This window comes from Caretta caretta, chromosome 1, assembly GCF_965140235.1.
Source record: "Caretta caretta isolate rCarCar2 chromosome 1, rCarCar1.hap1, whole genome shotgun sequence".
Classification (NCBI taxonomy): Eukaryota; Metazoa; Chordata; order Testudines; family Cheloniidae; genus Caretta; species Caretta caretta.
In genome coordinates, this window is record NC_134206.1 from 334032327 (window position 1) to 334060276 (window position 27950).

Sequence of the window (27950 nt, forward strand, 5' to 3'; positions counted from 1 at the left end):
ACTGGGGACCAAAAGCTGAGTCAGTATGTTGAAAAGCACTGTTCAGCAAGATGATGAATTAACATCAGTTTGAAAATACGTTATCACTCTCCGTTGGGTTATGGACAAAAAAGAAAATGTTCTTGTTGTTGAAGAAATTTGCTTTTGATAAAGAATTACATCCTAGTGTAAAAACAGTATTTGTTGATACATGACTATCCAAACTTGTTTGCTAGATTCCAGATGTTACAGTCTTTTGCCACAAAAAAATAAATCTGGTGCTGTTTTCCGTGCTCATTAATATGTAATCTGTAACTTGCAAGAGTTATAATTTTTTTACAAGTTGGGGCCCAAAGATAATTTGTAACTTTGACTTATAAAGTTAAAAGTTATTACCCTGTAGCAAGTTATTACCCTGTAGCGAGTGTGTGTGTGGGCGGGGGGAGGGGGGGGGGGAGACGACAGAGAAATCTAACAGATTTGAAGACTTTCTCTTCTCTGAATCTAAATCAAAAGTCATATCACCAGGCAGTTTATTCTGGCACTTAATGTGATGGTCAACGTCAAAAAATAATGAATTTCTTATGAACCACATCTACCACAAGTTATGAAACAGTCCTCTCTTATAAAGTGTTTACATTTTAATCTTTTAGATCCATTTAATTAAGTACGAAAGTTGTACCTGTGCTATGGAAGTGACAAGTTTTTCACTTTAGATTAAACAGACAATTTGCTAGTAAAATTACTTTAGAAATATTTCTATGGGATATACTTGCCTTTTACAAATCCTGCCTAGAACCTTAACACAAATCCAGACCCTTTAAATATTCCTATGGCCTTGAATCACATCTCAATTCATAGAGCATTAAAAAAATTAGCCTCCCAGTTATGGGAACCATATGATTTCTCATAAGATTTTAGCAGCTAAATGTAAGAAGCTCTAAAAATAAGGAAAGGAAATGGCTGTTGTTTTCACTTTAATCCTTCAATTAAAATGAACATCAGCCTTTATTAAAGTCAGAATCCCAGAATAATCCTCTAAATCTGTGTCGTTCCGACAACCATATGAGGAATACCAGTCACTATGATTCCCCCCTCCCCAATCCTGTTGACATTGTCATTTTCACTCCTTTGTCATTTAGAGATGCAGACACACAATGATGTCTTTGAATTTTAAAGAAATACAGGTCAGATTAGAGTCTCATCCCTGTTGATGAGATTTTGGCAGACTAGAAAAGTCTGCAGAATAAAAATGAGTAGTGCTAACTACAGAACTAAAAGAGACATCCCTCCTCTCATAATTTTTCAGGCATTTCTATGTGCGTGTAGCATCTCTTGTCTGTCTTCCTACTTCATATTGTACCTTTTTATGAAGTTTCAGACAAGAAAATATTTCTATTTTGAGAGACAATTTAATACTGAATATTGGGTTGCTGTGATTACTTACTTGGAAACTTGAGCGCTATTGTTTCCTGTACTGACTCAGTTTGAAGAGAACTCATTCAATGCTCTCTGCTAAAGGTCTGGTCCACCAAAAAGTGCTTCATATAAGCTACACGCAGTGTAAGTACTACCATCTTGAACAGCATGCAATTTCAGTGAACTGTATATGCTTTTGGAATACTTCAGATGTTTTCAGTGCTCATCTCTGCCTGAGGCTGAAACCATCTAAGGAAGAGCTGTCGAGAATAGTTTGGATTAAATGAGAAAACAGCACAAAGACTGAATGGATGAGAAAATTAGGACATTCACAAGAATTTACAGGTTTCAGAGTAGCAGCCATTTTAGTCTGTATCCGCAAAAAGAAAAGGAGGACTTGTGGCACCTTAGAGACTAACTAATTATTTGAGCATAAGTTTCGTGAGCTACAGCTTATGCGCAAATAAATTTGTTAGTCTCCTTTTCTTTTTACAAGAATTTACTTTCACAGTTCCTGCTCCCTGATCTGTTTCCCAAATTCAGATCTTCTCTCAGCAGATCTTTACCTCTCGCTGATAGTTGATAGTCTAACTAAATAAGGCTTTTTCTAGCTTGTAATATGAATATCATGCCTAATGTACCATATATGAAGCTCTTTAAAAGAAAAGCATTCAGAGAGATATAAACACAAATGAAAAATAGGCACACTTATCTATTTGCTTTTATGAATGGGGTGCACATAATACACTTATTATAATTTTAAAACCATGTGTTCACATGCTACTTACAGCCTTCATAAATATCTGTTGGTATGTGGACTGCTGCATGCTGGTAAGATATTTGTCGCCCAAAAACAGCATCTTCTTCAAACACTGGTCTGATTCTCTGGCTTCCAGTTTCAGTCTCATTCTTTTCAGACTTTAAAGGAAAGACATTCAAAGGACAAAATATTAAAATGTATGTTAAGAACAATTTTATTCATATTTGCCTCTTGGCACAGAATAGACTCAAACTTTCTCTAATAGCTAGATGTGTGTATATGTCTCTCTCTCACACACACACACACACATTATCACACACGCATTATCCTCCCTTACACTGGTTTTAACCAAGAGATCCCCCATTAAACTCAGTAGAATTAAAACTGACATAAGGAAAAGGTAAAACCAGCACTATACTCCCAGATGCATATTTAATATATACAAGTAAAACACATACACAAAAACAATGCAACGCAAGAGCATTTAATTTTATTGCATGGCACTTATTCATAATCAGAGCTACAAGCTCATTCTAAAGCTGTAGGTGGAAAAGTGTAAATACGATTTATTTCCATATTCCTATCATGAAATTATCTTGCAGATTGCAAATCCTAAATTGCTACAACAATGTACGTTTCTTTCATAAGTAGACTTTACATAAATGGCTTGTTTGGCCTATAACAAGAGACAAAACGGAAAGGAAAATGAGATAAATATTCACAGAATTTTTGTTTAACTTACCATAACAGTTAACTACTTGGAACAGCAATAATAAATATAAAAATAAACTGTCACTATATTGTTATTTTGAGTATTATACACAAAGACACTGATTTTGCAATGTCTTTAAGAATAATAAAGATCTTAACCAGTCAAACATAACTGTCTAGATTATTAGTGATGCATTTCTGTCCACTCTATCACTAAACTGGGAGGAGAGGTAGATACGCTGAAGGGTAGGGATAGGATACGGAGGGACCTAGACAAATTGGAGGATGGGACCAAAAGAAATCTGATGAGGTTCAACAAGGACAAGTGCAGAGTCCTGCACTTAGGACAGAAGAATCCCATGCACCGCTACAGACTAGGGACCGAATGGCTAGGCAGTAGTTCTGTAGAAAAGGACCTAGGGGTTACAAGTGGACGAGAAGCTGGATATGAGTCAACAGTGTGCCCTTGTTGCCAAGAAGACTAATGGCATTTTGGGATGTATAAGTAGGGGCATTGCCAGCAGATCGAGGGACGTGATCGTTCCCCTCTATTTGACATTGGTGAGGCCTCATCTGGAGTACTGTGTCCAGTTTGGGGCCCCACACTACAAGAAGGATGTGGAAAAATTGGAAAGCATCCAGCGGAGGACAACAAAAATGATTAGGGGACTGGAACACATGACTTACGAGGAGAGGCTGAGGGAACTGGGATTGTTTAGTCTGCAGAAGAGAAGAATGAGGGGAGATTTGATAGCTGCTTTCAGCTACCTGAAAGGGGGTTCCAAAGAGGATGGTTCTAGACTATTCTCAGTGGTAGCAGATGACAGAACAAGGAATAAGGGTCTCAAGTTGCAGTGGTGGAGGTTTTAGGTTGGATATTAGGAAAAACCTTTTCACTAGGAGGGTGTTGAAGCACTGGAATGCGTTACCTAGGGAGGTGGTGGAATCATACTCAACCAAATATCAAGGCAACCATAGTCTCAGTAAGAAGTTCTTGGTGTTATATCTTGATTTTAAATGATCATACTAGATTAAAAAACAGTGATTTTTTTATAGATGTCTGTATTTGTGTATGATTCAAAATGATGGAACATTAACATTGCTCTAGACACAATGTAATTTGGCCCAATTAATGTTTTAGCATAATTCTTGCTTTTCAATTCAATTACAGGGCAGTGTAAGTGTTTCCATGTCTGAAATGCCACCTAATATTTAGCAAATTTTGGTGTGGTGCTCATAAGTTATTTTCTGGCCTCATGCTGTCCAACTAATGAGCTAGACTAATGCTGTAAATGAGATCCCAACAACAGGTTGTGAATGTGAGAAAATTTCTCTCGTGCCTGCAAACCATTCAATTAAACAAATCACCAAAAATACCTAGCACTGTCATTTATTTTGGAGATTAGCACTAACAGTCTCAAACTCTATGTTGACATGCTCAGAAAAGAATGCTGGGGGCCGTCAAGCCACATTACCGCTACAAAATGCCAGAACCATGTAGTGTTTCCTCTCTATTTCTCAACAAAGATTATTTGTTTTGAGTTTGCGGGGTTTATTTATTTCAAAGCTTCACTATAGTCTGTTTTCCATAAAAGTAGTGCTCCCAAGAGCGAGCTTTCATATTTGACTGGAAGGATTATGAAAACTCCGTATTCGTCTGAACATGAATCTCTGCAAGGATTCAGTTTCTGCAAGGATTCAGTTCAGTTCTGGTAAGATATATTAGAATATTTGATTGCAAATACAGGCTCAGATGATTGCCTCTTGCCAAGAAGGGGAAGGCACATTTCCCAGAGGGCTCTCTAGGTGAGGTAATCTCTCTTTGTTCCTCCTATTATTCTTTTGGGAAAGAGGGGGTGTTAGCTTGCCCACACCCCACCCGCCTGGCATGGAGAAGAGGTTGCAGGTCCATCCCCACATTGAGCTATCACACAGAGGCCTTATGCTTTCACACAAACTCTAGCCCCAAAGACCCTCTGAAACTCTCCCAGCACTCCTCCCCCAGATGAGAATTCTTGCTGTAGAGATCATCAAGTCACGGTGTCTGATTTTTTCTGTCTATGCTCCATGGACCCAAAGGGAGAACTATGTAGATCTGAGAGTTCATCCACTCACTTAGATTCCCTCCCCACATGCATGGCTGTGATCATGTCTCTGTGGCCCCCTGATGCAAGGGACTGGGCCCAAAGGTTTCATATAAAATGCACCAGCAGCCTGCCTTCAAGTGCCTACTTTTGACCTTTTCTGGGCTGGCATAGAGAGCCACTGTGATGACAATGGGTACAACCCAGACCCCATTCTCAACACATTTGCCTATATCCCCTCCACAGTCTACAGGCACCAAGTGGTTTAAATGGTGCCTGGGTCCTTCCAAACTGGGTGAATTTCACTCCTAGCCACTAATTGACAAAATCCAGTTGTCATAATGGTTTCTCAGTAATTAATAGGAATTTACCAGTTCCCCCTGAAAAATATATCTGAATTAGAATAACCTAGACTCAGAGTAACACTGTCCAAGACTGAAAAAAACCCAGTGTATTTCCATTAACATATTAATCACACAATAAAAATGAGAAAACTAAGAATTATGTTTATATCAATAGACTAAAACGTATTGGGTACATTTTTAATATCCAGACCAACTTTGTTTTCACAAACATACCACAAAGCACATATATTGTGAAGGAAAGTAATCCAATGTAGCTTGTGAATACAATTAAAATCTAACTCCAACCAATTTCTCTCCTGAGGCAGGAGCTTGAAATGCAATCAATAATGGCACAGGAAAATCCCACAGGAGACAGAAGCTGAAGATTAATTTTCCATCTATTTGAACTCGGCCTACACTTATTGAATTACATTCTTACTACCACTGACATTCAGCAAAATCTCTCACTTATTTCTCAGAAATAAATCTCCAGACCAATTTCTCCCTGCCCTGTTTAGCAGATACCATCCATTTCTCCTTTCAATTCATATTTGTACCAGTTTAGGACATTAACTTTAAGAAATATATTTTTCCCCATGCACGCACAGTTCAGAAGCAGAATAGAGGACAGTGGACGTTGTGACTAACGCATTTAGTTAGGATTCAGGAAATGTGGATTCTGCCATAATCCTTCTTTGTGACCTTGGCCAAGTTGCTTACTGCTTGATCTGAAGTAAACTGGGGACTTCATCCCTACCTCCCCATTCCCCCCCACCCAACAATCAGGCCCTTGAACTCTATGACCTGGAACTACAAAGACACTTATATATTGATTACAACACCTAACTTTTAGGCACTTTGAAAAATCACTGGAATCCACAAACCCTGGGTTAGGTGCCTACCTCCCCATGCAATGCATGGGGAGAGATAGGTGCTTAAGAATGGTATCCACAAAAAACAGCATGTTAGGCAGGGAGATACCTAAGCTAAGCAATGGGAAATGCCAATGAGAGGGGAGCAGCCTAAGCTAACCAATGGGAGATACCAATGAGAATGGTGTATCCTAAATCCCACTCTTCCCAAGAAGTTAGGTGTCTAAGACTGTGCTGTAGGTAGGTGTCTGTCTCTGCTTGTGATCCACAGCTGGGAATCCCTCTCAGTATGAGGCACACTTGGGTGTCTCAGCTGTTCTTGCAAGAAATGCTGGAGGAAGAAACAGTGGTGTTTCCCTTATAACTTTCAGCCCAGTGGTTAAAACACTCTTTGAAGGTAGGAGACCTGGATTCATTTCCCCTCCTCTGCCTGATGAGAAGAAAGATTCCTATTCAAATCCTATCACCTCTGAGGCAAGTGCCCTAACCAGTGGGCTATGGGATATTCTGATATGGCTCTCCCTCAGTCTCTCCTGTTGAAGCTATTACACTTTGGAAACATAACTAAATGGTCATAGGAGTAAGAGGACTGGCCCCTTGTCTCTCACCACCCAGGTGAATGCCCTGACCACCTGGCAACAGAGTCATTCTCACTCATCTTGAACCTAATGACTGTTTAATTATTTTTCCACAGTGGAACAGCTTCAACAGAAGAGAATGTGGGAACCCTCATCAGAATCTCTCATAGCTCAGTGGTTAGGGTGCTTGCCAGAGAGGCAGGAGACTGTATTGAAATCCTTTTCTCCTTATCAGGTCAACGGGGACTAGAACCTGGTCTCCCACACCCTGAGTGAGTGCTCTAACCAGTGGTTAAAGATTATAAGAAAGACACCACAAACTCCTCCAGCTGAATTTTGAATGGACCACAATCTGCAGGTGAGATAGGTGGGAGAACACCTACCTTTCTCTGGTTTGAAAATTATGCTGGGTCTTAGGCTTCCAGATGCCTAGAGTGAGAGATTGCATGTATGCCCAGAGACAGAAATGTAAGCATATAAAGACTTTTACAGTGAAAATGTAGGGGCTTAGTGAGGTTAAGCAGCATTCAAATGGGGGTTTTGTGGATTGCAGTGGCACCTAAATCTGAGGTTTAGGCACCTAAGTCCCTGTGTGGATCTGGGCCTATGTGACTCAGTAACCCATATGTAAACTAGAGATACTATCTTCCCAACTTCATCCAGCTTGTCGTGAATGCAAATTCATTCAGGCACAAAAGGTGCTCAGATAGTATGGTAATGGGTAGCACTGAGAGACATATATAGAAAACAAACCTACAGACTACAGATATAGACAAACACCTTCAGAAAACTTTTTCCCACTCCTCTGTGGAGAGCGGGTTGAGGTTTTGATTACTTTTAAGTTTAATTTGTTTTAGATAGAGAAGTAAAATATAATTTGCTCTTTCATCATGATAGTAACAGGAAGGCGAGTAGATTTTTTCCCCCCTCTGCTATAAAATTTTCTTATAATGTTAAGATCTCTGGTCATGCTGTATTCCAGCAAAAATCCAGTAGACTGCATTAAGAGGGTGATAAGCCAAGAATTCCTTCCATAAATACATTAAAATATTTTTGATTCCTGCTTCTTGTAGCTGTTAGCAACAGATGGCCTGAAAAATAGAACTGTAGTTTGAAAAATACCATATAACTGAAACAAACAAAAAAATTACTCTTGAATTGTTTTCTTTTGGCAGATTATTTAGAGCTGCACACCCAGAAAGTTACTCTTGAAGTATCATAAAAGATTTAACACAGGTGCCAAATGGCACAGGGTAGATGTATGCTATGAAAGCTAGAATTAGCTTTATTAGCTGCTAAACAGATGCAAATTCAAAACAAAGACAAATGATAGTTGCAGAAACCTGTTGTGCTTGTGTGGCATGGACAGGGATTGACATACCTAATACTGTCACATGTTTCTGCTGCCTAGAGAATATGTTTTGTATGGCTGCAAAACTTCCTTATTTATGAGTAACATCACAGACTGGATGTAGGAGAAAGAATTCAATCATAAGAATGGTGTTATGAATTTAGAGGAGTAAATGGTGCTATTCTGTGTCACTCTCTTCTTTGTCTCTTCCCATAGAAGTCTTCATGCCTTGCACAAATTTTCCATCTTCACTTTCAAGCTCCTGCCTCACTTAATTCTTACCAACATCTTTCTTTATTTCAGTGGCTTTCAACCTGTGGTCTACGGACACCCCAGGGGTCCACAGACTGTCTATGGGGTCCACAAAAGGTTGTCATTACCACAGAACAGTGGCGTTCAACCTGTGAGCCGTAGTCCTCTGGGGATCTGCAGACTATGCCTAAGATTCCCAAAGGGGTCCGCACCTACATGCAAAATTGTCTAGAGGTCCATAAATGACAAAAGGTTGAAAACCACTGCTTTATTTTGTCCTCATCTCACTGCTATGCTCCTTCCACCACAGCCTCCTATATGCTCATTTTGCATTTCTGATCCACTCATCTTGATGGCTTCTACCATGCTAATAGATACAGCTTGGAATTCCTTGCTTCCCCTTCTTCATCAGGCCATTCATTCATAACCATGTTTTCAAGGAAGTTTTTCCAGTGATAATCCAGTAGATACAGATACGCTCATACAGATGTCAGAGTAACAGCCGTGTCAGTCTGTCTTTGCAAAAAGGAAAGGAGTACTTGTGGCACCTTAGAGACTAACCAATTTATTTGAGCATGAGCTTTCGTGAGCTACAGCTCACTTCATCAGATATGGCCTGAATTATATGGTTTGTCTGAAATTGGGCCAGTTCTGCAAATCTTTTTCATGCATGTTTTGCTTACTCAGGAGAAATGTGCCATTGACTTCCTAGGCCCTGATCTTGCAATTTACCTTGCCCTGTTTGATTTCAATGGGGCCTGTGCAGGTATGTCTGCGTCCCGATCAATTGCAGGATTAAGGCCTATGACTGGAAATTATTTCAGGTCCTTTCTTCATAGGTGTTAGTACAAAGTTTAGTACAGTGGGACCAAAACCTGTCTTGGCTTTCTTGGCACAGTCACAATATGAATAATATATTACAACAACAATAAATATCAGGAGCAAGAGTTTGCAAGATCCAGTCCTTACGCCCTAATTCAGCAAGACACTTCAGCATGTCCCTGACTTTAAGCATATGAGTAAACCACAGTGACTTCTATGTAGTCTGACAAAAGCTAGCTACGTATATATTTAATACATTCTGAGTGCTCACATACCACAGAGACAGGCAACCTTACACCAAGAGACAGGTAGAATCTGTATACTTTTACTACAAATCATGCAACATGCTGCATCAGAAAAGGAAATTCTAAAGGCTACCTTGTAATCGTTTAAAATACAGCTTAAACATATATATTTACAGTCTGTTCTGGAAATAAAATGATTTTCAGAGGCTATTGATAGGTACACCTCCAACTGTTTGGTAGTTTGAGTAATCCAAATCATGTGTGGAACAAAAAAGAAGTTTTCTGAACTTCTTTGGTCACAAGACAAAAACTGGAAATTTTGAAAGCAAAGAATTGAGAAATTTCCAGAGCCCTGGCTCCAGTTGGATGCCTCAAGAGTTGTTTTTATCCTCACATATCCATACGCTGCTAGAGCCAAGAAATACAAAGCTTATGAAATGAATAAACAAATAAACTTTTTTCAATACAATTTGAGTTCAGATTGAATGTAGAGTTTAGAATTCTCAGTGGTTCTCGTTTTAGCCAAAATGGCTTACCCCTCATTATTATAAGTCCACAAACATGGAGATAATAAATAGCACTACTTTAGAATTCCTAATGCACTTATTCATATAATATATTGATGTGTCTATTATTTAGTTTTTAAATCTCAAATATGTTTTATTAATTAAATAAAGAGAAACATAAGATCATATCCAAATCTTTTGCTTGGGAATGGCATGTGTGGTAATTTTCACAGTATCCTTTAATTGACACATTTATGCATTAACGAAAAATATTATTAGAATAAGCCATTATGTAATATCACCACCATTAAAGTCTCTTCTCCTTTTAAATGAAATAAGTATCAAGGCAAATTTTATGTGCCCAGAATTTTCAGAGTTACCTGCTGTTAAATCGCAGGGTTGTTTTTTTTTCGTTGTTGTTGTTGGGTTTTTTGTTTGTTTGTTTGTTTTGGCTTTTTAAAGTAGATTTGCCACACAAATGTTATTCTCAGATAGGGCTTCAAGTTTTATGATTATTACATGCAATCCTCTACCCCTCAAATCCACCCCTGAAAACAATTAACACCCAATTATATGAGCTGGGTTTAGAGTGAGAAACATTTTCAAAATTTATGGAAATTCAAATAAGATTTAGGTTTGACCATGTGTGATGGGGTGTACTAGGCCCAGAGGCACCATGCTGAGGTGAGTCCTCCAGGTGGCCTACAGAGGAGCTGTAGGGGAGCAGCAAATCAGGGACCAGCAGACTCATATAAAAGGGGCTGCAGGGCTAAAGAAGTTCAGTTACTGCCTGGAGCTGGAAGAGCAAGTATGGTGTTCCTGGCTGGCTGAAAGAGCCACAGTAGCAGGGACAGAGCAGTGCCTGGCAGGGACCGGGGGAGCAAGAAGGAGCTCCTGGCTAGCTGCTGGGACTCAAAAAAAGATTGCCCTTAGGTAAGGGTGAAGGTGAAGGGTCCACATGGGAAGCGGCCCAGGGAACAGTCACAACAACAGCAGCAGACTTACAGAAAAGCAGCAGATGGCTGCTATTTATAGGGTCCCTGGGTTGGGGCATGGAGTAGTGGGTGGGCCTGGGTCCCCCCACCAGCCACAGGCTCCCTGAGGAGGAAGTTGAACTAGTTTCAGAGAATGGACTGAATACCCTGAAGAGGGTCAACAATACTGAACTTTGATATACCCCGGAGGGAGATCTAATGAACTAATATTGGGTGGTGGCTCAGCTGGAGGGCTGGGATCAAAGGAGATGGCTCCATAAGAGAGAGGAGATATGGTTTTGAAAGGCAGTTCAGAAGGGGCTGAAATTAAAGGACTGACTGAGCACGGAGCCCAGAGATAGGGCTACATATAAGGACAGGACAGAGGCCATTGAGACAGGCCCTGTTACCCTGGACGGGGTCTAATATGTTTGGGTACCCATGAACTGCGTGTGACTGGGCCAGAGGGCTGAGACACAGAAACCCACCTGAGAAACAGCCAACAGGGGTCACCATAAGCTGAGAGAATTGCGGACACACACACCCAGCCAGGGGGTGATCGCATGAGGTGAGTGCATCCAGTTACACCATGATTGTAATCTTTTTTGGTCTGAGTTCTCATGAACACTTCTACACGCAAAGTTTTGTTCTCATGTACATTCTAAGAAAAGTGAATTTCAAACCTGGAGCCACGATCCAGTCAATCAAAAAACTAAATTCATTTCATGGTACAATATTGCTAGATTCAGGTGGGTTCAAAAAATAAATAATGGATAGGCCAGCCAATCAAGGACCTGTAAGAATACCACTTGACTTTAGATGAATAATGAATATCAAATAATGTGTGAATATCTAATAATCTGCAAACTATCCGTAGGGTGAAATTTGCTTGCATAGATCGTTCACTGTACAACTCAGTATAATGAACAAATTTATACAAACTGGGATCTCTTCAAGAGCAATATACAAACAGAAATCAAGGACTAAAAGACACATAAGTAGTTTATAATAAATTATTTGACCAGCCCTAATAATTATTCAAATAAACATTATCCTATTAAGACTTTTTAAAAATTTGATAGCATGCTGCAGTTTTATATTAAATCGAGATATTACAAATCAAGAAAAAAAACCCTCTGCAAAACAATTACCTAAATGTAAAAGCTTGATTCACTGTTTTTAATAATCTACTCTCTTTTTGGCATGCAATAGTTAATTTAAACAAATATTTAAGATGAATAGAACAACATTAAAAGCACTGAAAATAATTCAATATATATTTTAAAATAATGAAGTGCTCATGGAATATGACAGATTGACCATTCTGCAGATGGAAAGACCATCTTCCCACCTCCTGAGGCAAGTGGTCCGCCAACCATATTCTTAGGTTTAACTTTGTCACATTCTAGGCTGCAATACAGACCATACAGGGGTGCTTAGGGTCAGACTTGTCTACATTGTCTAACAAATTGTTTTAATAAATATCAGTGATTAAATTCAGAGCAGAATGTGTTTTTTAGTTTATGTGATCATTCTTTTTGCCAGAGCTTCATCAAGAGGTTGCAGTAGACAGAAGCATGTGATTTTATTCAGAATTTTACTGTAGCTGAATAAAGGCATATAGTCCCACACTCACACCCACGTGAACACACACACACACACACACACAGAGTAAAACCATTTACACTTTTGTCACAACCTTCTACATGTATTTAGCAATTTTCTAGCAGCTGAAAAATTGCATTACATAAAATGTCAATGAAGAATTGTTAATATACAATACATATATTTAGCAGTCATAAACTATGCAAGTACTAGGGCTGTTTAAAAGTATATTGCAGCTGCTTACTTACAGCAGGTTAGATTATGGTTAGCCCTTAAATAGTCATAGGAGGGAGCAATGATCTATTTCTACTTTCACGGCTCAAATAAGGCCTAGGGTAACCTTTACAATAAGCAACTTAAGTCCCATTTCCAAAAAGGACTTAAGCACTCAGATTCTAAGCCTTGGATGCATTTAGGCACCTAAATCTGCTATTTAGGCACCAATGACAGTCTCAAAATTGCTGCTCAGCTGCTGCCAAAGCCTATAAAAGTGCCTAAGTTTCTGCCAGTCATTAATCACAAGGCCACCTCAGCCCTGACACTGCCCCAAAGTTAACAAGCACCTCGGCACCCTCGCTCAAGCCAAAGTCCCAGAGGTCTTGAAACTAGGCCTAACTTGACAGTGGGACCCAATCTTGAAGCATGGCTAAGGCCTGATTGATACCCTTCAGACTTTGCAGCAGGATGGCGGGAGGCAGGATGCCCATTATGTGTAGGGGCAGCACAGAACCTGCACAAAGCAGCTGGGGGCATATGTAAATAGAGTGAGCATGAGAGAGGTATTGCACATGAATGGGAGACAGAGTGAGATGCAGAGAGACACAATTTCAGCTGGTAGGATATGGGCTACCTAAGCGGCTGGCTTGACTTAGATAAGTTTGCAAGCAGACATCTCCCCACTGTGCTCCTCAGCATTTCACTCCTGGCTAGCTTAGGTGGCACGCCCTCAGCTAGCTGGCTTTGAGGATCACTTTCTTAGGCATCCTACTGTCTCTGTGAATATTATAGGGTGTCCGGGCACCTAATTTGGACCTGAAGATTCCACTAGGCTGCAAGGCTGAGTGGAGCAAGGCCTACATACCTTTATGGATCTGGGGCTCAAAAGCCTAAGTCTCATGAGATGTGTCGTTCCCATAACTAATGGGTTACATGGGAATTGGGCTCTGAAGTGTCTGCGTCACTTTTGGAAATAAGATGTGGGCTCCTAAGTCATGTAAGTGGTTTAGTGAACATTTTGCTCTTGATCACAGTTGCAGACTTAGTGCTAAAGTGACATTCTAGCTCTTTTTTTATGTGTTGAAGAGTATCACAATAACAGAAAAGAGAGAACTCAATGTTAAATAGGCCTGGGCAAGAAACAGTTTTCCCCACCCATGAGATTTTGACATTTTTTCTCATCCCATATTGGGACAAAGTTGAAATCTAAAAAGAAATTGGAAAACAACCACCAAAAAAACCCTGAACTATTTTATTTGGATAATTTCTGTTTTTATTTTGACCTCTTTCTTTTTTAAAAAGCCTTTTTTAGTATAAATTAATTTCTAAATTAAAGTCACTTCAAAATGAAAACCCACAATTTTTAGCTTAAAAAACGTTGACATGCGATGTTTCAACCATTTCAATTTTTTCCATATTTTCCAGTTGAGAAACTCAAGATGACCCTTTCAATTTTTACAAAAAGGGCATTTTCTGTCTGAATGTTTCCTGATGTAAAATCCCCAAACAGGTCCAATGAAAGCTCCTTATGAGCTAGGCATCATTACCAGTTGGCCAATAGGTAAACCTAAGGCAGAAAGGCATTTGGTGCAAGTACTTAAAAGTTGATTGTCTAAAGTTTAATTTTAATTTTGAGAACGTTGCCCTAAGTAGCTTGCTTAAGATCACAAAGTGAGTCACTGGCAAAACTCTGGCAGTCCTCTGAATAGAACCAAATATTCCAGTCTACACCTAAACCTAGGTGGCTCTTCATAACAACAGATGTATTACTTGTATCAAAAAATAGAATGTCATTCCCACGCCTAGTTTATTATTAGCCACAAATTATTTTATTTGGTAGTGATACTCAAGGAAATATTTTGAGGGCTAAGAAATCATTTAGTAATACACTATTGAAAAACTACGTATTTTTTCTTTTTTGTTAAAAATAGAAATTGATAGGGATACAGCAATTAGCAATAAATCAGAATAGCAACTGTTTTTTTCCTGGAACAATTTCAAATATGTCAGCATTTTATAATCTGTAGCTGTCAAGGAAAGTTTGATGCTAAACTCACGGACAAGTGGTTTATTTATTTATAGACATTTCCATGGTGTTCATAAGTGCAATATGTGGCCCTGAAAAATATTAATGAAGTAAAACTCACAACACCATTTTACAGATGGAAAAATAGAGGCAGAGAAGTTTAAGGAAACAAGTTTCAAAAGAATGGACAAAAATCAATGGTCACTTTAGAAAGTTTGTATGTAATTTGATGAAGATTATGTAGGAAATCCGTGGCAAAACACAGTTTAGTGAAGTCCCAGTTTAAAAGATGAAACTATCCCTAGATCATTGATGTCCTGCTAGAAATGTCTGAAACCTGAGATTTTGTATGCACAGAGTCACTTTGCTCATGTGAATAGTCCCACTGAGTTCGGTGGGTCCACATGTCTGTTTAAAATTACTCACATACATATTTGTAGGAATGGGCCTGAAATAAGTCATACAATATGGTCATTGCTATCACTAATGCTGAGGAACAGACTGTATTCCAATAATGTATATAAAATAGGGCTGTCAAGCAATTAAAAAATTAATCATGATTAATCGCACTGTTAAACAATAGAATACCATTTATTTAAATATTTTTGGACGTTTTCTACATTTTCAAATATATTGATTTCAATTACAACACAGAATACAAAGTGTAAGGTGCTCACTTTGTATTTATTTTTTATAAGTATTTGCACTGTAAAAAAACAAAAGAAATAATACTTTTCTGTTCACCTAACACAAGTACTGTAGTGCAAACTCTTTATCATGAAAGTTGAACTTAGAAATGTAGAATTATGTACAAAAAAGTGCATTCAAAAATAAATACAAAGTAAAATTTTAGAGAGTTCAAGTCCACTCAGTCCTACTTCTTGTTCAGGCAATCGCTCAGACAAAACAAGTTTGTTTATATTTGCAGGAATTAATACTATCTGCTTCTTGTTTACAATGTCACCTGAAAACTTGTTTTGTCTGAGCGATTGGCTGAACATTATTTTGCTTTTGAGTGCAGTTATGTAACAAAAAAAATCTACATTGGTAAATTGCACTTTCACAACAGAGATTGCACTACAGTACTTCTATAAGGTGAACTGAAAAATACTATTTCTATTTTTTTATCATTTTTGCAGTGCAAATATATGTAATAAAAATAATATACACTTTGATTTTAATTACAACACAGAATACAATATATATGAAAATGTAGAAAACATCCAAAATATTTAATAAATTTCAATTGGTATTCTATTGTTTACAAGTGCGATTAAAACTGCGATTATTCGTGATTAATGTTTTTAATCTACGATTAGTTTTTTTTTTACTTAATTGCGTAAGTTAACTGCAGTAATTCAACAGCCCTAACATAAAAGCATTGAGAATTTAGGGCTTATCAGAAACAATTCTTTTCAAGGTTTAAAATTGGATATTGAAGTCATCCAGGTAGAAATTCAGGATTTAACCTATTTATTTTTCAAGAGACACATGCAATGTCCTTATCTTTCCCAACAATCAAAGTGGCACTTTAGCTAGCTGGATTTACTGTACATGTTGAAAACCTTGATTTTAAAAATAGAAACTAACTAAAACATGCCATCTTCCAAAGCAAACCACATAAAGAGTACAATAAAAATGTTGATCTATTAGGTTGTATTTTTCCTCTCCCAACAGTATAGTAAATAATATGTTTGCAAGCAAGAACCTTTTTGTTAATTTTAAATGGTGCATCAAAAGCTAGGAATGTGCTTACTTAAATAACAAAAGATTAAGCACGGTTTTCCTAACAGCCAGTGGAAATGTAGTCTGAGTGCAGGAGACTAAAATTCATAGGCGTGATTTCCACAGCTGAAAAACAGGACAACTGATGTTGAGCAATGACTTTGAGGAATGAGATCATTTTCAACCAAATTAAAACTATATAGCAGCAATCAAAGGAGAGCTGATATGAAAGTACTAAATCGCAGCAGCAATTATACCTGACTAGACAGCAGCTTATCAGCAATTCAGACTACACTGGGAAAAGGTGCTAGAGCTAGACATTTACACAGTAACTGTAGGAGTTCTAAGACAGGCAAGTGCAGACGGAGCACAAACTGCCTCCTTTGTAAAGATGAATGTAGAGGAATGTACACAGAGGAATTTCAAGAGCAGGTAAACAAGGATGCTATGTTCCTTTGATGTGTAAGATTATCCTGGTGTTTGGACAAAAGGGACTTGAGAGAGAGAGAAATGAGAACTTTTGAAAGGTGTTAATTATTGGTGAAACTACCCCAGGTGTGAAGACCAAGATGCATGGCCCTTATTCTCAGAGATGGTGAAGCAGAGGTGCAGTAGTTGGCACATCTAAACATTTACACCACTGAGAGGGAGTTTTATGCTGATCCCATATAGGTCAATATGGAGGGGCTACCGGTCCAAAACTTATATGGATCCCGTAGAAACAACCCCATGCAGAGTGGCGCACACTCACCACCTGCAGGCCGTTTTTCAGTTTGTAGCCTGGAACAGCAGCTACAAAGGTCTCCGGTGAAGCCCAGCAGCCACCTGGGATTGTTGGATCCCATTGTCCAAAACAAAAACAGCATTCCCTGCACAAAGCCTAATGATGTACAAAGTTGTGTGAGACAATTTCCCCTTTGAAGTCCATTGTTAAAAACTTTCTTGGGCAAAACTCAATAGCAAGTTTAGATCCTGATTCTATAGTGTCATTCAAAGGCTCAACACTTTACATTATGGAGAGACTACAGACCCACTCTAACCAGCCACACTCTGTCGTCCCTTTATTCTAGCTAACTGTAGAGCAGTTCACCTCAGGATTAATACACCATAGCCATAGAAGAATCACCATCTCATCTCTGAGAGTCACAGTTTACTCCCATACAGCTCAACTTAACCAACCATACTACGGAAATCACAACATGTTTTCCCAACCACACAGGACAGTATATCCACTAAAGTGCAAGATAATTCTCTGCAGATCTGAGTTGGGACAGTCATGACGTAACTAGGAAGATTGATGAAGATCTCTTCATGATACATTTTACATAATTAAAACCAATTCCTATGCACTGGAGATAAAAGCATTGCCTGCTTCACTGGCAATATCTTTTATGCTGGCACTGCCTGTCCTGGCAGCCAGCTATCTTCCTCCTGGCTCTCACTCACAGGTCTACTCATTCCCTTTCTCACCAAGTCCAGAGTGCTTTACATTTTCCAGGCCAGATTGTGTAAGCCAGTTGGGCACACTGACAAAAGCATGGTGCACCATAAGGAGACAGAAAAGTAAAGGCTGTGGGTCACCATTCTGTACCCTTACTATATTCAGCTCAAGATGCACTGGCATCATTATTTATCATATACTTAATAGTAGCAAGCAAATTCCAGTCAGGATTTGCTGAGCTGACTGGTTTGTTGGTGAGGCAGAGTCAAAGCTCCAGCCATTCCCAGCCTCTGCACGCACACACATGGAGTTTGCTCTCCTCACCACAATATAACCCAAAACACAGAGGGCCTGCTGAGGGAAGTAAGGGGTCACATGGGATGGGGGTACATCATCTTGTCCTGTGTGGTTCTCACTCCAAGATTCTGGGCCAAATATGACCATAAAGTAGCACCATCAGTCATTTTTTCTGCCTACCCCTGAAATATGACTTTTTGAATGTGACTACCTGTTTCAGCACTACATACATCTTGTGTTCATCAAATTTTAACTGTTTTTAATTCTGTGAAATCTTTATGTGAAGAGTCCCATTGCTCAACTCCTTCAACAATTTGAAACGAGACTTCAACTGACTTTTCCAGAAAGTTTCTGTGTCTCTTTCTAACATTTGCATGAGCTTTGGAACATTTTGTGGTTGACCCTTCTGTCTTTCTTTTTCTGCCTCTCTGCTCATGCCTAATATTTTGCTAAAGTGTCTTTGGCTTTGGTAGTGGGGTGATTGATAGTCTATACCACGAGTGGATGACTTGGTCTGAATAAAATAAATTGTTACTTAATCTAAAACCAAATTTAAACTTTTTTGGAAGTTCAGAAAAGATCCATTAGATTATTTTTATTATAAAACAAAACAAAAACACAATTCCCTGTCTTCCTTGGAACTGGTTGTACTGAGGTATTCAACCAGATGTAATGCAATCTGAAAAAAGTATGCCCAGTTTTGCTGAACATCTACTGAGAATGTCTGATCTTGTGAGGTTTCCAGCCCAAAGCATTTCGGATAAATTAGGATATGCAACAGATACATGTCAAACCAAAGCTCCAGTCTAGAGCCCAATCCTGCTTCTACTGAAAAAAATGGCAGAACTCCCTTTTTTTTCCCCTATGATTCATGGACCAGATCCCTAGCAAATACAAACTGCTAAATTCTCAAAAAGCGGCAAAGAGTCCCGTGGCACCTTATAGACTAACAGACGTATTGGAGCATAAGCTTTCATGGGTGAATACCCACTTCGTCGGATGCATCGACGAAGTGTGTATTCACCCACAGATGCATCCAGTGAAGTGGGTATTCACCCACGAAAGCTTATGCTCCAATACGTCTGTTAGTCTATAAGGTGCCACAAAACTCTTTGCCGCTTTTACAGATCCAGACTACACGGCTACCCCTCTGATACTTAAATTCTCAAAGTACTTCACTGGTATTTAGCTATAAAAACAACATGAAAGCCAACTGAATTTGGATAGTTATGAATTTGAGTTCTTTAACTGATCCTCATGTCTTTGTCGTGCACCATATACAGCCTTCACCTGAATTCTGATTCCATCTCATAATGCATTGCTGTCTTCAGCTGTCCCTAGTCCGATTCTAGTACTGTTTGCAGCATTCTCCTGGCTGTTGCCCTATCCCCTCCTCAATTTTACAGCCTTCAGTGTTGTTAATAGTAATATTTAGTACCCTAGATGTTTAACACTCTGTAGAAACTTTAACTCATCATTTCATGCTGATGTTAATTGTTGCTTTATACTCTGATTGTTTGCACTGAAATACACAGACAAACAGAAAACCAGTAGATATACCAAACCAAATACAAATCCCACAAGTTACATATGGAACACAGAATCATAGGACTGGAAGGGACCTTGAGAGGTCATCTAGTCCAGTCCCCTAAACTCATGGCAGGAATAAGTATTATCTAGAGCAGGAGTCGGCAACTGATGGCACGCGTGCCAAAGATGGCATGCGAGCTGATTTTTAATGGCACGCTGCTGCCTGCCGGGTCCCAGCCGCAAGCCCCGCTCAGCCCGCTGCCAAACCCACGCTGGGACCCCGGCAGGCAGCAGCATGCCATTAAAAATCCTGCCCGTCCCGTCCCGCTCTTCTCCACCCCCCTCCCCTTCCCCTGGGCAGGGTGAAGAAGCTTGGTCCTGCCAGCAGCTGCTGCAGAGTAGGCAAGGGCCCCCCGCCTCTTCCCCCAGCGTGCTGGGTTCCTGCCCCTCCTCCTCTCCCTCCCTGCTGCCGATCAGCTGATGGCCCTTGCTAGCGAGAGGGAGAAGCAGAGCTGCAACGCGCTTGCTGCTCTGGGGAGGAGGCGGAGAAGAGGTGGGGACAGGGCCGTGGGACGGAATCAGTGCATATCCCTTCCAGCCCCCTGCCTTGAGCTGCTCAGGGCAGGGGGCTGGGAGCACCCCCACGACCCCAGCCCACACCCCCAGCCCTCTGGCCTGACCCCTGCACCTCCCCACACACTCTCCCAGCCCTCTGCCCTGACCCCTGCACACCCCAGCCCTCTGCCCTGACCCCTGAATCCCCACACACCCCAGCCCTCTGCCCTGACCCCTGTACCCTACACACACCCCAGCCTCCTGCCCTGACCCCTGCACCCCCCACGACCCAAGCTCTGACTCCAGCACCCCCCACACAAATACCCAGCTCCCCCACAGCTCTTGCCCTGACTCCTGCACCCCCTCACACCTCCCAACCCCCTGCCCTGACTACTGCATCCCCCACACACATACCCAGTCCCCCCTACACCTCATGTCCTGACTCTTGCAACCCCTACATTCCCACCCCTACCCCTCACACCAAATGGGAGCTGCCCAGGTAAGCACTCCACTCCCAGACCTCCTGCCCCAACCCTCATTTTACCTCCTGGCCAGACCCTACACCCCAACCCCCAGCCCAGTGCTCAGTGCACTCCCACCTTCAGCTCAGTGCAGAGAGAGAGGAAGAGAATGGGCTAGAACCAGGGAGAAGGTAGGTAACCACTCTATGTGGTCAGGGCCGGGATCCCAGACCAGCAGCGGGCTGAGTGGGGCCGGCAGCTGGGACCCTGTCTGGAAGGAGCCTGCGGACTGAATCCCAGACCGGCAGCGGGCTGAGCCACTCAGCCCGCTGCCAGTCTGGTGTTCTGGCTGCCGACTCCTTGCCAGCCAGGGCCCTGCTCAGCCCGTTGCCAGTCTGGGATTCAGGCTGCTGGCCCCTTGCCAGCCAGGGCCCTGCTCAGCCTGCTGCCGGCCGAGGTGAATGGAACCCCAGGCTGGCAGCGGGCTGAGCGGGCCGGTGGCATAAGATCAGTATTTTAATTTAATTTTAAATGAAGCTTCTTAAACATTTTGAAAACCTTGTTTAGTTTACATACAACAACAGTTTAGTTAGATAATATATAGACTTATAGAGAGAGAGACCTTCTAAAAAATGTTAAAATGCATTACTGGCACACAAAACCTTAAATTAAAGTGAATAAATTAAGACCACTTCTGAAAGGCTGCCAACCCGTGATCTAGACCATTCCTGAGAGGTGTTTGTCTAACCTGCTCTTAAAAATCTCCAGTGATGGAGATTCCACAACCTCCCTAGGCGATTTATTCCAGTGCAAAACCACCCTAACAGTTAGGACGTTTTTCTTAATGTCCAACCTAAACCTCCCTTGCTGCAATTTAAGCCCATTGCATTTTGTCCTATCCTCACAGGTTAAGAAAAACTATTTTCCTCCCTCCTCCTTGTAACAACCTTTTATGTACTTGAAAACTGTTATCATGGCCCCTCAGTCTTCTCTTCTCCAGACTAAACAAACCCAATTTTTTCAATCTTCCCTCACAGCTCAGGTTTTCTAGACCTTTAACCATTTTTGTCGCTCTTCTCTAGACTCTCTCTAATTTGTCCACATCTTTCCTGAAATGTGGTGCCCAGAACTGGACACAATACTCCAGTTGAGGCCTAATCAGAGTAGAGCGGAAGAATTACTTCTCGCTTATGACACTCCTGCTAATACATCCCAGAACGATGTTCACTTTTTTTGCAACAGGCAAACTGCAGCCACTGGGAGCTGCAGGGGGCCGTGCCTGCAGATGGTCAATGCCAGCACAATATCTCACAGCCTGCAATCAAATTACCCTGATGGGCTTCATGCGGCCCACAGATTGCCCACCACTGCTCTGTGCCATTATCTAAATCAGAGGTGAGCAAACTACGGGCCGCGGGCCACATCCAGCCACCCCTCCTGCCTGGCCCCTGAGCTCCTGGCCCAGGAGGCTAGTCCCTGGCCCCTCGCCCGGAGCCTCAGCTCACTGTGCTGCTGGTGCAATGCTCTGGGTGGTGGGGTTGCGAGCTCCTAGGGCAGTGCAGCTGCAGAGCCCGGCCTGAACCGGTCTCTGTGCTGCGCGCTGGCATGGCTGGCTTCAGCCGGGTGGTGCTCCAGGCAGTGCAGTAAGGGGGCCAGGAGCGGGGGGGGGGGGGGGTTAATAGAGAGCAGGGGAGTTCGGGGGTGGTAGTCAGGGGGTGGGGGTGTGGATGGGGTCGGGGTAGTCAGAGGATGGGGAATGTGGGGGTTTGAAGGGGGCAGGGTCCCGGTGGGGCAGTCAGGAAGGAGGGGGGCGTTGGATGGGGTGGCAGGAGGCAGTCAGGGGCAGGGGTTCCGGGGGCAGTCAGGGGACAGGGAGTGGGGGGTCCAGGGGTCCAGGGGGCCCATCAGGGAATGGGGGGGGGGTTGAATGGGGCAGGAGTCCCGGTGGAGGGCTGTCAGAGGGCGAGAAGCAGGTGGGGGCGGAGACAGGAGGCAGGGGCCGGGCCACACCTGGCTGTTTGGGGAGGCACAGCCTAACCGGCCCTCCATACAATTTCCAAAACCCGATGCGGCCCTCAGGCCAAAAAGTTTGCCCGCCCCGATCTAAATCAGTGATGAAGATATTGAACCGGACCCAGAACTGATCCCTACGGGACCCCACTCATTACGTCCTTCCGGCATGACTGTGAACCACTGATAATGACTCTCTGGGAATGGTTTTCCCAACAGTTTTGCACCCACCTTACAGTAGCTCCATCTAGGGTGCATTTTCCCAGTTTGTTTATGAGAAGGTCACGCGAGACAGTATGAAAAGCCTTACTTAAGTCAAGATCTACCATGTCTACTACTTTCCCACTATCCACAAAGCTTGTTACCCTGTCAAAGAAAGCTATTGGGTTTGTTTGACATGATTTGTTCCTGACAAATCCATGCTGACTGTTACTTATCAGCTTATTATCTTCTAGATGTTTGCAAATTCATTGCTGAATTATTTGCTCCATTATCTTTCTGGGTACAGAAGTTAAGCTGACTGGTCTGCAATTCCCTGGGTTGTCCTTATTTCCCTTTTTATAGATGGGCACTATATTTGCCCTCTTCCAGTCTTCTGGAATCTCTCCCGTCTTCCATTACTTTTCAAAGCATGTATAGATTTATCCCCCCCCACCCCCACCCGCAAGTAAAAATGTTCATATCGTAGATTCTGAATAATCGGATAGTTCACTATGTGAGCAACTGTAGAGTTAAAAAAAGTTTGGTATGAAGTAAGTCTAAGAAAGTAAAAGTTAGAAGAAAGAAGTTCACTAAAACACTTTAGCAAAATATTAGGCATGAGCAGAGAAGCATAAAAAAAGACAGAAGGGTCAACCTCAATATGTTGCCAAAGCTCATGCAAATGTTTGAAAAAGATACAGGACATACTTAAGGAACTTTCTGGAAAAGTCATCTGAAGTCTAATTTGAAATTATTTAAGGAGTTGAGCATAACTCCTTAAATAATCAGCAATGGGTCTCTTCACACAAAAATTTCACAGAATTAAAAACAGCTAAAAGTAATGAACAGAGTAAAAGACAGAGCTGTAGGATTAGCTAAGAGACAGATACCTTTTCTTGGACCATCGTTAAGGGAGCTGAAAGGGTAGGAACCTGCTGAGAGAACACAGGAACAGTTGAAGAAGCAGAAATGTAGTTGACCTTTCACAGTCACACTGGGCAAGAATTATTTCTGCAGCTAAACCAGAGATTGCTTACTATTCAGCACATGTCTGGAAAGACATGACTTGGATGCAGGAGTACTGTCTGAAAGGCGTTACATAAAGGATTGTTTGAAGTCTGATGCCTTGTCTGTAGTTGACAGCTTTATTTATGGAAAGTATAGGAAACAGTAGATTATAGTATTAATGCTCGCAGAAATGGAGATGAGGACAGCACTGGAATGAATAAGATAGCAGAAATAACCATCTGCAAATAGATACCGTCTGCATTGGACTCTGTCTTCTTAAGACTAGTTCCACTTACCTTCTGTTCTTAACTGGATTAGAGAGAATAGGATCCTCTGTCAAACTACTATTGGGGGGCTACCTGGATGTTGCGGGGGGGGGGGGAGGCTTCCAAGGGAGAAGAAGAGCCAATAGCCTTCATACACACACACACACAGGAAGTAGGGGAGGAACTGTTACTCTACTAATCCTGGAGCAGTGCAATTTACACATCCCTCCTCGCTCAAGACTGTACCCAAAGTCATAATGTAGACTTTAAAATATATCCAAGGTAACTTTAAGGTAGTGTGACATTCTGCCTTGAATAAAAGTAATACTTCAAAACTGCAGTGGAAAACAAAATTACTTATTAACCCAACACTTTGCTACAAGTTTTGGTACATTTTCCATGGCTGAATTTGGATTCATTGGATTCATTCAACATTTGGATTGTTGTTTCAGTTGTCTCATTTATAATTGGACTATTTTAACTGATTTTGTAACATTGTCATACATTAGTTACCAGTGTTAGTTTCTTATCAAATCCACAGTGCACTATGTAAGATTATATTTGGCAATTTCTTTCATTAGATACAATAAGTAATATGAGTTTGAACACACGTTTAGGGGGTAAAGTGATTTGTACTTTCTTGTGCCAAACTCACCAATATGGACACAGTTTATTTAGATACTAATCTATGTGAGGTCTTCATTTTTGAACCTATTAATAAAAGAACCTTTAAAAGACCTACGTGACAGGCTCCCCCTGAGGTGACACCTGGAACTGGGGTACCTCTGAGCCCTCTGACTCAGTTTGGGCTCCCTCTCAGCACTGTGCTGTTGTGACTATAGGCTATAGACAGGTCCCGGTCTGACACTCCCACCAGCATTCACACAGGCTGGGACAAACCCAGCTACAATTGCATGCAGGTTTTAGCGAACCATTGCATGAACCAACAAGAGAGAGGCTGCAGCCAAATTAATCCCCAGCTCAAGACCCCAGAGTTGTACTGTCCTGCCCTGTTCAAAACCCCGACCAGTATGAATTTATTACTCAGTTCACCTCTCCCTCAATGTGAGAGGAATATCCACAATACAAGCTGAGATAGATTTTCCCCAGACACTACAGTCAAGGGCCACTGGTTTAGATTAAAACATAAAACAAGTTTAACAACTACAAATGATAGATGATAAATGATAGCAAACAGATCAAAGCAGATTACTTAATAAATAAATAAAGCCACAAACTAAATCTAAAATACTATAAAGTTTGAATATGAATTAATAATTTCTCACCCTGACTGATGATACAAACAGGCTTGCAGATTCCCAAGGCACAAGCTGCACTTGCTTTGCAGCTTGGGCTCCCCACCCCCATTTCAAGTCCTTTTCTTTCGGAGCTTCTTTCAGGTGTTCAGTTGTGGGGGGGGGGTGAAGAACAACTCTGCCTTATATAGCTTTTCCATAGGGCAGGAACCCTTTGTTTCAAACTTGGTTCCCAGACCAGTTTGTGAAAAAATACAAGTACCCAAAATGGATATCAGTGTCATGTGGTCTGGTCATATGCCCTTGCATACCTTGTTGAGTCATAGCCGCCATTACTTACAAGTTATCTAGACTGGAAGCATCTAGCCTACAGATGATGTCATGCAGGTGTAACTACATTTGAAACACAGATACATAGGCAATATTCATCACTTAAGTACAAAAATGATACATGTACACACATAAGATAATCACATTCCGCAAATCATACATTTTCCAATGACACCTTACATGACTCATCTTGTACAAATTGCATCATATTTCATAATCATACAACCATGAAAAATATGGGTTGTAGTGTCACCCCCTATTCAACCTTTCTTGGAAAAAACTGCAATTTTCAAATCTGGTTTCACCCTCAGATCAACCACCTAACAATTTATGTCAGATTTAGTTAATCGTTTAGTTTTATGCCATGTAACAAACCTCAGTGTGACTGATGCAATTCAAAGTGACATATCACAACATTCCTTCCGCTAACATTTTCATCTAGAATCGGGGAACACATAACTGTCTGAAAATACTGTTTCAATGAGAGTCCTACCACTAAGTTCAATCAGGATTGACTATTTACCCCCAAAAAACACAAAAAAATAATTATTACATTTATTTTTGTTATTATCACTCATGTTTCTGATAAAACTAAGATCTCAAAGAAAGTAACATTCCATTAAAATGATGAATCACTAGCTTTAGGGTTGAATTGTGATCTTTCATGTGGCATAAACTTTTGCCTCCTTTGGGAGACTTCCAGTGTTGTTCTGATGCATGTCTGCCTTGAAGATAGGATTATTTGCATTATGAACACCCTCATCATCTTATGATATTGACTATAGCAGCACTCTTGTCATTATTATTTCATAACACTGTTTCCCAGGTAGGAGATAGCTCTGGGCATAGTCATATCTCATTATAATGTATTTTTCATGCAGCCTCAAATGTATATTCATACATTGGGTGCAAGGGAGAGGGGAGGGAAGAAAAAATACTTGCACCATTGGTAATGGGATATGAGCATGGTGTCTGATTTCTCCCGCAAATTCAAAGAGAGTGTAAGAAGAACTTCAGGCATTAAGATAATTTATGATTCCAATGACAGCATCAAAGGTAGCCCATTTCCCAAGCACTGTTTAGAATCGAACTGTCCTGTAATAAACTTGACGTGGAAAGACTTGACATGTCTCCTAGCGACAACATTCGCTAGGTGTAGAAGGAGCTCATTTTCAGTGAGAAACTTGATAAAGCCTTGGTATCTAACTAGCCAACGTCAGTCATCTACTCACTGTCAGTTCAAATGTTTATCTTCCCAAGGAATGGCATTAATTTACACTGGCATTCAAAGCATACTGTTATTGATATTAGATTTCAGACATAAAGTGAAAGTGCACAGTAAAATCATGGAGTGTGCATTTTGCTAAAAGAGACGGAAGCAACATCACCAGGGAACTACTGGAGACTGGAAGGATGGTGGGTGAGTGTGCTCATATATGTAAAAAGGAGAAGGGCATACAGTGGGGCAAAAGAACCACGGAAAATTTGATTCATTTGTTAATTTGTCTTCTACAAGACACTGGCCACATCTTGTGCTGTTTTAGGGCAAGGCACATTTTCCTTATCTGCACTCAGATGAGAATTATTATTTATTATTTGTATTACCTAGGACTCCTAGTTATGGATCAGGACCCCACTGTGCTGCAGAAGGGATGGCCTTTTAGCTGTAGAACTCAACATCATACCTCTCAATCTATCTGCCAATAATCAAATTACAGTGTGTGACAAAGACTCAAAGTGAGGGACAAAAGGAAACTTCAAACGCTGTTGGAATCATTCCTTTAGGATACACAATGTTTCCTATAAGCTTGGTTTCATGAGTCTTTATTTATGAATCAAATAAGTTTCACTGTAAATGTGAGGAGATATCAAATAGGTGTAGAACATAAGTAACTTCGGGATTAAACTGAGTGACACTCTCAAAATTAGATACATTTGAGGTGTATGCTCACCACAGTTCTCTCTGCTTCCACTGAAGAACATGGAGCTACGTGCTCAACACGAGTTGGAAACATAAGTTAGGGCACAATGCAGTTGTCCCGTTATTGAGTAGCGCATCATACAAGGAACATGTTGCATTGTGCTCCACAGCATGAACTGTCTTTCCAATTAGAAAGGATAGAAAA

General features: G+C 41.0%; 1 protein-coding gene across 3 annotated transcripts in view; it reads right to left on the reverse strand.

Annotated features, from left to right (window-relative positions):
- CACNA2D1 (calcium voltage-gated channel auxiliary subunit alpha2delta 1) overlaps positions 1-27950 on the reverse strand; it is a 690472-nt gene that overhangs the window by 300327 nt on the left and 362195 nt on the right. For all 3 annotated transcript variants that reach the window (XM_048836497.2, XM_048836498.2, XM_048836499.2), the window contains exon 6: positions 2187-2316. In XM_048836497.2, coding sequence (XP_048692454.1) covers positions 2187-2316 — 130 coding nt within the window. The remainder of the gene's footprint in view (positions 1-2186; positions 2317-27950) is intronic.